This window comes from Sminthopsis crassicaudata, chromosome 3 (genome assembly GCF_048593235.1).
Source record: "Sminthopsis crassicaudata isolate SCR6 chromosome 3, ASM4859323v1, whole genome shotgun sequence".
In the NCBI taxonomy this organism is placed as follows: Eukaryota; Metazoa; Chordata; class Mammalia; order Dasyuromorphia; family Dasyuridae; genus Sminthopsis; species Sminthopsis crassicaudata.
In genome coordinates this window covers 553,502,958-553,515,349 of record NC_133619.1, presented here as the reverse complement: position 1 = coordinate 553,515,349, position 12,392 = coordinate 553,502,958, and the positions used below count along the sequence as shown (strand labels likewise).

Sequence of the window (12,392 nt, the reverse complement as noted above, 5' to 3'; positions counted from 1 at the left end):
CCCCTCCCTCTCTGAAATTCTGTGATTCTGATCATCAGTTCTTCACATGGCAGATTTCCACAGTAATATGACTGATGACAGGGTTGAACAGACAAAATGTGCCTGCCTAATGAGTGATCCTCTGTAATTTAAAAAGCACTTACTTAGACATTTCTTATTTCCAAATAAGGCACATGGCCTATCTGAATTTTTCATATCGACTTTGTTCAGACTTCAGGAAATGTCAGTCATTTGGCAATTTGTACATGTATTCTGTGGATTATGTGAAGGGAAAGGTGAATTAATTACTAACAGGCAAGTTATTTTTCACCATAAAAGGACATGTTACAGTGGGAAAGAACATTGGATTCAGAGGCAGAAGACCTAGAGTTCTAATTTCACTATTGTCACAAGTGTTATCTGGGAGTCTTTATGGTCATGTCACTGAAATAAGGGTAATAAAAATAGCATTCTTTAGTGCCTATCAAATATCATATGATGTGCTAAGTACTATGCCAGTATTATCTCATTAGTCCTCACAACAATCCTGTGGTAGATGCTATTATTATTCCTACTTTACAGATAAAGAAACTGAGGCACATAAGCCTTAATTTAAGGTCAGACAGGTAGTATGTGTCTCAAGCTAGATTTGAACTTAGGTGTTCCTGACTCCACTGTACCAGTGATGTGGATAGAGCACCAGGCCTGTAGACATTTCTCATTGTCCAGTGGGTATGGCATTTCTCTGTATTTTTCAGAAACAAATTTGAAAGCAGGTGAGCAAGAAGGGTCGACTTTTTTTTTTTCATAGACCCATTCACCCCTAGAGATATCACTGATAAAGGAACCAAATTAGTGTAAAATTGTGTTTTAAGAAAAATCCTCAAGGACATACTATGAAATCTTCACTTTGAATTGTGTTATCTCTCAATTAAAGAGGGAATTTAAAAAACCTTTTACCTGCCATAGCACCTGGTATTGAGATATCCCCAGTGCCTTTTTGTGTCATATTACATAACAATAAAGACAAAAATTTTTTCTTACAGGAAATCTATTGGAAACCATGGCAATAGTAAATTATAGGACATTTTTAAATGTAATTTGAAAGAAAGTTTTATTAAAATAAGACATAATTAAAGAATTATTCCAAAATTCAAGCCTTTGGCTTCTAGCTCAGATGGTGAGAATTTCTGACTAAGGATGCTAAACTAGGGAAGAACAGAAAGAGAAATAGCAATCTGATTTTTGCATGAGTAAATTCAAATGATAAAGAGATAATGTAGGGATGATTGAAGTCACCATAGTTTCTTTTAGAGACCTATAAGATATGGACGGATGCATAGGGAGAGAGAGACAGAAACAGAGACAAACAGAGATGGAGACATATAGGTATTGAGATATTTTCAGTAACAGAGAAAGTAAAGTTTTCATCAAATGAATTTCTTATTGCAATGTGCACAGAAGATTTTGGAAATTTTACTTTAATTTCTACCTACTCATTTCTTTTTTTTGCTGAGGCAATTAGGTTAAGTGACTTGCCCAGGGTCACACAGCCAGGAAATATTAAGTATCTGAAGCCAGATTTGTACTCAGGTCTTCCTGACTTCAGTATTGGTTACTCTATCCAATTAGCTGCCCCTACCTAGTTATTTTTAAGTAACGACCATATATTCCCTTTTCTATTTCATCATTGAATGATGAAAATGAATAGTTAGTTCTAGCTGATAATTAAGTGCAAGTTAACAAATGTACATGAGAAAACCTTTATAAGAGTCAAACACTACAGAACAGCAATAATGATTAACAAGTTTAAAGTTTCTATTAATTTGAAAACTGGTTAAATGAATGCAACTCACTTCAATAATCTTTGAATTAGGAGAAGAAGGAGGGAGGAAGGAAAGGATGCATTACACAACCTACTATATGCCAGGCACTGTTAAGCACTTTCTATATAGTACCTTATTTGATCCTCACAACAGCCCAAGGAAGTAGGGGCTATTCTTGTCAGCTGAGGAAATCAAGGCAGACAGGGAGTAAAAGCTCAGGGTCATATAGCTAGTATCTAAGGCTGGATTTGAACACAGTCCTTCCTGATCCCAGTTCCAGCATTCTTTCCACTGTGTCACTTTCTTGTCTCAAATACATATACAAAATTCTGATACGATATATAAACAACGTACAAGAACAAAGTCTGGGAGCCAGGTGATGTACCCCAGCAAAATTTGAGGAGAGAGAAAGAATACTTTGAGCCGGAGTGATCCCAGAAGGCAACACCTTTTACTTTACTCAGAACCTCTAAGAATGACCATAAATGTGTTTTTTATTGCAGCTATTGTTCAAGGTGAAACCTTAGAAGATATATACAACCAATGCAAACTCGTTATCGAAGAACAATCCGGCCCTTTCATCTGGATCCCTTCCAAGGAGAAGTTATAAATTAGCTGCTGCACCTCTGATGATGACAGAAGAGTATTTAGAAGAAAAAAATATATAATATACTACGTGGAGGCTTTTATGTTTTTGTTGCATTTATGTTCTTGCAGTCAATGTGAATTTTATGAATGTACAACACAACGTGTGTGAAGCCATGAAGGAAACTGAGGGGCCAAAGGGTAGAAACTCAAGGACTTTTGCCGTATGTGGGAAAGACGTCATGTGCTCAAAGTGCCAGGTGTAGGTATGGATTTCTGATGGGGCTCTCTGTCCAGAGGTTCGAGCCGCCTCCTCGACTCGATGGGCACCCCAACCTGTTGTAATGGCTGAGTTCTGTGTGTTGATTGCTTTAAAGAAAAGTTCCCAGCTCTTGAACCTCACTCACCAAGCTTGTCATTGCACATCTGTAATTGGTACACATGGAATTTTGTAACTATGCACATCCCTTGATTTCTTAGCAAACAGAGACAATGATTTAAAAAAATATTAGAAAGATAATGGTTTCCTTCAGAGACACCATTGCGTCAGAAAGCGGTGACTGTATAGTTGTTTTCACTGGTACCTGCAAAGGAAAACATTCCATGAAATTGGCGAGCGAATGGAGCATTTACCTGATTGATGATGGGGAAAGGGGGGGGGGGTTCCATCTGGGAATAGCTTTATGATTTTTGATTGTCTATTTTACCATTTATATACTGAAAGAAGGCACTTAAAGATGGAATAATTTATAAAATAAAATTATATTAAATGTATAGAAACTAATTTATATAGGTGAAAAATGTTTTTGTGAGATATTTTGTAAAGGCTTAATTAATGGAAAGGCATAGTTTATTACACCCTCAGCAGACTGTCAGATTTAGAGAACCTAAAAGTTGCACTAGTCTTTTGATTGTTGATGATTTTTAGGCAACCACTTAATTTCTTTAAAAGTCAGACCCCTCTCCTCCTTCTTAAGTTTCCTCCCATGACAGAAAGATGTGAAATTGTGAAAGAAGCCCTGGATTTGGAATCAAGACACCTGAATTCAAATCCCAGCTCTGTTGCTTATTACCTGTGTAACACTGGGCAAGGCGCTTCCCCTCCCTGGTCCTCGTTTTCCAGATCTGTAAGAGGAGGAGATGACCTATCTGATCAGTGTTCTTTCCAGCATTAAATCCCATGATTTCCTATTGGCTCCTAAGCATAAATTCCTAGGGAACACCATTCTCTAAAGAGTTGGCCTCTAGGCTCTTTTTGAGACTTGGCTAAGATAATGCAGTTTTAAGCTGATGGTTCTTTAGAGGATAAATTAATTGCTATGACTTAAAGAATAATGTAAGTGTTTCTTTAAGGAGTCCTAATTGTGAGCATTGGACAGCTCTTTTCCAGGTTCTCTCCTAGAATGCTCAAAGGCTGAGCAGATGTTTTGGTACAACTCTAGCTGACCCGTAAAACTTCTTTCCACTTCATTCACCCAGAGTTTGGAGAAAGACAGCTGGGGACAATATATGCAAGGGTTCTCAAACTGCGGCCCGCGGGCCAGATGCGGCCCGCTGAGGACGTTTATGGGCCTGCCAGGTTATGGCAAATGGGCTGAGGGGCGGAGACAGAGTGTGAGCTTTTGTTTTTACTATAGTTCAGCCCTCCAACTGTCTGAGGGACAGTGAACTGGCCCCTATTTAAAAAGTTTGAGGACCACGGAATACCTTTAGGGGACTTCATCACAGATGTACTGAATGTCTTGGAGGAAAAGAAGGGAAGTGTCTGGCTTGAGAGCTACAATAGTGCTTGGCACAGTGCCCCGCACATAATAAGCACTTAAATGCTTCTTGATTGTTAACTGATTGCATGCTGGACAGTTCCATGCTAGGACAAAGACCACGCCATGAAAGGTTGTTCCAAGATTCTGAGGTGAACTTCCCTCACAGCCTTGCACAGGGATGTACCTGGATCAAGTGGAAAAGAAAGGAGATAAATTCCCCCCCATGTCCCCAATTTCACTAGTAAATTGAACCAAGAGACTAAGGTCAGCACTAACTAATTGTTCTTTTACATCAGAGCTTTTTCACCCAGTTGTTTAGGGAGAAAAGTCTTGAGTAACCTTGATTGGAACTGATTATGGATTCTCTCTGTGCAGAGGTCAAGCCCCACAGCCTTATCTCGGTGGCATCCAGACCTGGCAGCTATGTCCTGCCACACTGTGCAGTAAACAGGTGCATCAGCAGGAGTGAGGAGAGACAAGGGCAACCAACATCCATCAGTGCTGATGGTATTTCTTTACAGTGGAAACAGAGGAGATAAGTCAGGTCCCTTTTAGAGAAATTGAGTCATCCACCTTGCTCTGAATACCATCTGTCTGTCTGACTGCGAACTACCCCACTTCCTTTCCAAAAAAAAAAAAAAAAAAAAAAGATAAATAAAAACAAAACAAATCCATCTGTGCATTCAATTAGAGTTTTGGGTCAACAGACATTAGGGCTAGACATGCATTCCCAGACCACCCCCCATTACAATCAAAACTTCCACAGAGCTCCTCAGATTCTCGAGATTTCCACATCCATTAATTGCTATTGTCTCAGGTTCGGGCCCACTTCACGGAAATTGCTTATGCCCTCCCACTTCCCAAGTTGTGTTTTTGACACCAGAACTTTCTCCTATTATCCTAGCTTTCCTTCCTTTCCAAACCACTCTGACAGTGTTTTGTTTCTTCCTGTTTGAGCATGCTACCTTTTCTGGGACTCTCCTTAACTGAGTACATGTTTTCTGAGGTTGTGTGCTGTGCTTTCCAATTGATAGTGGTATCGTGGCTGAATACAATCAAGTTTTTCTCCCACCAATCTTCTGTTCTATAGTATATAGTATATTATTTATTTTCCTTGTCTGGATGCTTCCAGCTTAGAGTTGGCATTTGCACTGGTTTTTTTTTTAAATATAGATTTTTAAATATTATATATCAGCTTGGAGAATCGCCAAGAGGATTGGTGAGATCTTTTTTTTTTTTTTTCCTATAGGATTTCCTCTTCCATTTGCTTTGCTGTCTTGATGTATTGTGCTTCCCATCCTTATGCAGTCTTTAGTGCTCCTTGCAATTCCAAGATTTTGCAGCAACTGTAACTTCTGTAGAGAAGGCAGGAAAATGATTCCAGTTACATCTAGTGCCAATGCACTCAGAGCCTCGGACCAGACTGGTGCTAACCCTGCAAACAAACAGTGAACTGGCGCTCTCTCGCTCTCTGTCCCTCTCTCCTCTTCTCTCCCTCCCGCCATTCAGGAGGCTCACTGGTGGGCACAGCACAAATCCCCACATCACACCACATGCAAACACGGACCCTTTCGGGAATGTGCCAGACCGTGTCACTGGTGCTATTTCGCATGCTCTGGCACAATGTGTAGCACCACAAGGGTCTTCAGTCAACCAAAAATTAAATCTCGTTGCCCATTTGCCAGAATTCACGTAAATGTTCATTTCTTCTCTCCACTTGCAGATGGGCAGTGGTATCTTCCCTCCCGGCCCTCCATTAATTTCTCTGCTGAGCCTATACTCTCCTGTTTGCCACTGGTGCTCAGGGAGGCCACCTAGGAAAAACCCTACTCTCTGCCTTCACTTTCTAACTGTCTCGGTGTATCTATAGCTAACCCTCCAGAACAAAATCCATGCTAGAGTGTACCACTCTTCTTTACCTATCCAACATCCCTTTATTTCCTTCTCCTCTTCTTTAGTTATCTCAACTTCCTCCCTTTCTTTTTTTCTTCCTCTTCCTTTTCTAACTCCTCCTTTCCATCTTCTTTTGCTCTCCTCTCTCCATTTCCTATTCTGGTTCTTCCCTCTCTCTTTATCTCCACTCATTCCTTTTCTTTTCTCCTTTCCTCCCTTTTCTTTCTCTCTTCTTTCCCTCTCGTTTCCCTTCCCTATTCCTATTTTTCACATCTCTTTTATTTATCCATTCTGGATCCTTATTTCCTGTCTGCTCCACTCTCTTCCTTTTTTTCTTCTCTTCCTCTTTCCTCCTCATCTCTTCCCTCCATCTGTCCAATTTCCTCGGTTTCTATCCTTCCCTTCCTGTCCTTCACCTTCAGTCTTTCTACTTCTCTCTCTGCTTCCCATTTGGTAACATCAGGAAACTCATCTTGCATGGAATTGTTTCTGCTTCTCTAGTAAATCCAAGCTGGTTGTGATTTACAGGTGAGCAGCAATTCCTAGCCAACATCCTGGTGTCCTGATGGATGACAGCTAATCCCTTCTGGGATTCTTGCTCTTCTACTGAGAATTGGTTGACCTTGCACTGTCACTGCAAGAATACCTTCTAAAAATAAGACCAGTCTGAACCTCAGAGTCTCATTGGCACTCAGGAAGAAGCCACCTGTGGATAAACTAGGAGCAAAAATGCTGACCAGAGAGAAAAATTGCCGTAAGGAGCCAAACCTTTGCCCAGGCCACTTATGGAACAATATTGTTTTAGTTTAGAGGAGAGGTTTTCTTTCTTTTCTTTTTCTTCTTTCCATTTTAAACCTTTTCTTTTCTTCTTTCCATATGGAATATTTTTTTTGTCCTCTTAGCCATGAACTCCAGTTGATTCCTAATTGAGTTCGCTCAACTCCTTTGTTGAGACAAAATTAATTTGCTGGTCAAACCACATCCATTGTCCTGTCATATTTCCAGAGAACATTTAAGCAAGGGGCTAAGAGGTTCATTCTTGTTTCTTTTTTTTTCCTTAAAAAAAAAAAAAAAAAAAAAGGAGGGACCGTTCTCTTGAAGTTGGTGAAAGAACCTCCCCACCCTTCCCCGATCCCCCAAGGAAATTCATTTTGAAAATGAACTAAATGCAAATTGCTATGTTTTTATATATGTATATCTATGGTATATACCCATTATATATACTGTATTTACACATATATATCATAATATTGGGCATGTGTAGGGATCTGTACCAATACCGGCACATGGGCACAAGGCTGCAAATATTTTTCTTCACTCCACCTTGTTTTTTAGGACTAGTTAACATACAGCATATCGTAGCCTGCCCCATCACCAAAGGAGCACCTGAGAACAAGCTGGGATGGTCTGACATCTAGGTATCGATTATCTGAGTGGTAGAGCCCAGTAGATCATTAGCAAAACATCAGGAAAGATAAGCAGATGGCACTGTTGACTCCCAGTGGGAATGACCGACTTTTCTTCTTTCCCCTTTCAATTTTGTGTTTCCCAAGTTTCCATTGGAGTGTCTGAATTTTTGAGTATGCCAGGCTGTATCCCAGTTGATGCTTTGTTTCTAACACTTGTGGTGATGTGATTCTCTCTGACAGGATGTTTCTCCACCTTGAGCTGTAGTTGGGGGTTCTTGGAGTCCGAACTGGGGTTTTACAGAGACATTATACAGCTTACACTCCTGTTAAGTGTAAATATTTGACACATCCATTCCATTTGTGTAAAGAATAAAGCACACACAATTATAAAGTTGAGATGTATATTTCATACGAGCTGTCTCCTTGCATATTTATTCCATTTCAAGCGATCGATGGTGGCTCAGTTGTAAATCCTTGATAGAGTGTTTATAAATATGTCATGAATTTTATTATAAGACATTAAAACATTTTTACACTTTATAGCAAATGATTTCTTCACAAACATAATTAGTCTTCTTCCAGGAAATTCCAAAAAATTGATGGAGAGGCAGTGTGGTGTAATGAGTAGAACACAGAACTTAGACACAAGAATACCCAAATTCAAAGCCCACCTCATTAACTTACTAGCAGTATGACTCTGGACAAGTCAATTAGCCTTATCTAAAAAACTCAGTTTCCTCACCTGTAAATGAAGACTGCTAGTTTCAGTGGCTTCTAATAACTCCCCCAGCTCTAAACCTATGATCTTATAGCCTCTCCTCATTTCCTTTTAGCTCATATCCAGTTTTGAACTCAGAGACAGTAGGAGAAAGACAGCCAATGGTATAGTGGATAGAGTGGCAATCTTGAACTGGTAAGTTCTAAGACCTATCTTAGAGTTAGGGAGGGGTGAAGTTTGGATAAGGAGCCTCAAAATTCTTTTCCAACTCTATCTAATAATGCAGAATGTGTATATACAGTCAGACCTTAGAAATTTCATCTAGTTAAATGAGATAACTTAGTCCTAGAAAGGTAGAGTTGTCCAATGTCATATAACTAATAAGTGACAGAAATGAATCTAGCAAATGGGTCTTTTCAATCTTAAAGAGAATCATCTTCCCTAAAAGTAATTACACATCCATGGTATGTTTAAGTGGTTTTCATTAAGAAGTTATGTTTGTGTTAGAAACAAAGTCAAATTATCAGAGTCAGAGGAAAAAAATTTCAGAATAATACACCAAAAGGAGAATAAAATATGCCTTTCTCCATTAAGAGCAAAGTCAAGTGATAAATTAGGGGATCCAAAAATTCAATCCATTCTTCACACTCATCTCAACTACCTGCATGTATCATGAAATGCAGAAGATAGACACGTGAGTTATTCAAATAGTGACCAAATTTTTTCACCTCAATTTTAAGCATTGAAATAGACCACATTGACATTTGACCATCAAATCAACCATTCTAAAATCAGTTCTGGTTTTGATTTTTTTAGTCATATTAACAATCAATTTCCATATATTCAGAGCAACCAATCATAAAGGAATCCAAATCAGAAAATATAATGGCCAAAATATCTCAAAACTCACACTCTGAAAAAGGTGTGGATTACATAATAATAGTTCACATTTCTATTGCTCTTTCAATTATTTTTTTAAAAATACTTGCTTCACAAAATCACGCAAGCATTATTGCTCCTATTTTGTAGATGAGAAAACCCAATGTTCTTTCCACATTTTCACAATATTTCTTTAGATCATGGGATCAGTCAATGAAATTTAATTCAGCCAGTTTGAACACGAACCAAGTTCAATCTCCTCATGTCACAAATGATCTCTGAGGATGCTCTAACTCTGAGATTCTATAATTCTTTGACAACTTTCAACTCTAGAATGCTAAGATCCACTACTGCAAAAGGAATTTCTCAATAGCATAGTGCCTGACACCTCTTAGGCATTTAATAAATCTATAGTGATTGATTGATTGATTGATGTAGCTTTCCCTAAACTGAAGAGACGAATAGTCATTCATCCCCTGTGTCTTACGCAATGGACCCTTTCTTTCTAAGCAGTATTAGAACTAGAAAGATCATCTGAAGGAGCCCTTGTTTAAAATCAAATAAACCTAGTTTATTTGAGGATGAGGAAGAATAAAAGGAATTGTGTTCACTTTTCATAAGTACATTGAATTTTTCAAGTCCCTTAAATTTGAAAGAAGAATTTATCATTTTATTATTATTGAGTTCCTGATAATTGAATGGTAAGTTGACATTTCTAAAAGTAGCAAAAAATGAAGTCTGTCAAATCACTTCAGCAATAGGGCATGTATTTATACCAGGCATTTTGCACAGAATTCAAAAGAAGTTATTGGGAACATTTTGTGTGAAGAAGGTAAGTTCTGCCTTGTGAATCCATTTTAGTTAATAGTTAGGTTGGACTTCTGAGGAATAAAATGAAAAATTCTTTTCATACATCTTTTCTTTTCTAATATAGTCTCTTAATGTGATATTTAACAAAGTCAAAGTTAGAGATTCTATGTTCTAATCCATTATCCTTCTCTTTGTAAATCAGAGGCTCCATTCTGCCTTTCAAAATTACACTGTTTTCCCACCATGTGCTTTCTCATAAAAAATCAGAAAAGGGCATTATTATTAAATTATGCCCCAAAGATGTATGCTGTCTATACATATAAACACATACCCACACACACACATGTAGTATAGGTATGATACGGGGGAGGAGGAAGAGCAGAGAAGGGAGAGAAGAGAGAGAAGAGGAAGAGGGAGATGTTGGAATTTTCAAATTTGTCCAATGTGCAAAAAATAAATAAATAAATAAATAAACACTGAGGCAGAGCTCTGATTCAAAGACACATTTTTAAAAGGTCCATGATGCTCTCTGATGAAGTGACCCTCATATTTTCCTCACACTCTAAGATATCCTCTTCCTCCAGGGAATTGGTTAAGCAGAAAATACAGGTAAAGCATACCAAAAATACCGAACCTTATTAATGGGTAGACTTTATCCTTGATCCTCTAGAAGAGTTTACACAAAATTCAGAATTTCATTAGCTGACAAATGGGCTAGTGAGTTCTTGACCTTTCAAGAGGTCCTACCAAGCCAATGAGCAAGCTTATGGACTTAGACTGATAAGGGAAAGTCAAGACATCACCATGGGCAAACAGGGCAATGGAAGAGCAGGCTATAATTCAGGTACAAGGGTCACACACGGGCCAAACGCTCATAGCCATTTCCTCATATTGGACAATAAAATGATAATGTACAGGTACAAGAGCAATGAAAAGGCTGAGGGACTTTCCATGCAATTGAGACCTCTGTAACTGAGGCTTGCTAACTACAACAAGTAAAAACAAGGATGGAGGTTCATGAGTTAGCTTCCTATGATTAAACAAGTGAACTTACAATCTGTAATTCACACTCTAGGTTTTAATACATAGAACTTATAATAATTACCCTCATGGAATCATATCAAATTGAATAATACTGATTGAAATAAAATAAGGATCTAATAATACAGGGGTCTATCAGAGAGAGAAGAAGAAAAAAGAGATAATATACTCTATCTGGAGGAGTTCAGATCATTCAAAGAGGAAATAATTCAATTTATGAAAATTCATTTCTACAGTGGCTCAAATTTACAAAAATTTTTCTTCCTACTAAGTCTATAAAGCAATTAATATACTTCAAAAACTATTATCTTCATGTTATAGAAAAGGAACATCAGGTACCAAGAAGTTAAAGACAAATATTTAATTGCTGATTATAAATTATAACCTCCTTAAGGTCAGACTGATTCTATCTTTCTGTCTGTAGTTAGAGCACTTTGCACATTGTCAACATTGTACTAAGCAATAAATCGGTGTTCTACTGAGGCGACTTAACCATGATCACACTGTAAATAGGTGTCAGAATTAAAGATCCAACCCAGTCTCTTGGCTCCAAAGTTATTTACTCATCAAGCTTACTAGAACAGGCATTAAGTGCATTCTCTGTAGAATGCTACTCTAGGCCAGGGTTGGGGAATATCCAGCCTGCAAGGCCACAAAATTATTTGGTTTGGACCTGCCAAGGCAACCACAGTTCCAGACATCAGACATACATTAGGGGTGAGCTAATTAAACATTTGATCAAACATTGCTGGCTAATTTTTAAGTTGATAATGTTGTATGGCCTGCTAATGATATTAAATATAGTCAAATGGCCCTTGGCAGTAAAAAAAAAAAACAAGTTTCCCACTTGTGCTCTAGGCACTGAGAGATGAAGGAAGAAGACAAAACATTTTAAAAGATCAAATCACAGGCTAGTAGAATTAGATTCTCCAAACTGCCCTCAAGAAAATTACTTTCTATCTAGTTAGCAGGAAAAATATTTATATACTCTATGCAAAATTGGGAGTAGCTAGGTAATACAGTGGATAAAATGCCAGGCCTGCAGTCAAGGAGACTCAGATTTCTGAGTTTAAATCTGACTTCACTTAGTAACTGCACAACACTGGGCAAGTCACTTCATCCTGTTTGCCTCAGTTTCCTCATCTGTAAAATGAGTTGGAGAAGGAAATAGTACTTCAGTATATTTACCAAGAAAATCCCAATTGCAACCAAAAAGACTAGGGGATGTTAATTTAAAATGTCTAAGCAAAAACTGAAGCAGGAAAAATATTTAGACATTCGATACAAAATAGAACATGAAAAGCATATGATAAAGTATATTTTCCTATCAAGGTCTTTGAGGGGATGAAAGAAGTTATAAAATTAAATTCTTCCTCTATAAAATAAGTTAATAAAACTAGAGGACCTCTAAGATTTTTTTCTCCTTCTGGATCCAATTATCTTAGAAGGGTCTATGGGATACCCAATTCTTCTACCTAACTAGTAAAAA

General features: G+C 37.9%; 1 protein-coding gene across 35 annotated transcripts in view; it reads left to right on the top strand.

The window, feature by feature from the left end:
- The window catches only part of DLG2 (discs large MAGUK scaffold protein 2), a 2,604,243-nt gene extending 2,599,420 nt beyond the window's left edge, over nt 1-4,823 (top strand). For all 35 annotated transcript variants that reach the window (XM_074304592.1, XM_074304594.1, XM_074304589.1 and 32 more), the window contains one exon: nt 2,309-4,823. In XM_074304592.1, coding sequence (XP_074160693.1) covers nt 2,309-2,415 — 107 coding nt within the window. In that variant the 3' untranslated portion in view covers nt 2,416-4,823. The remainder of the gene's footprint in view (nt 1-2,308) is intronic.
- Nucleotides 4,824-12,392: the final 7,569 nt, after the last annotated feature.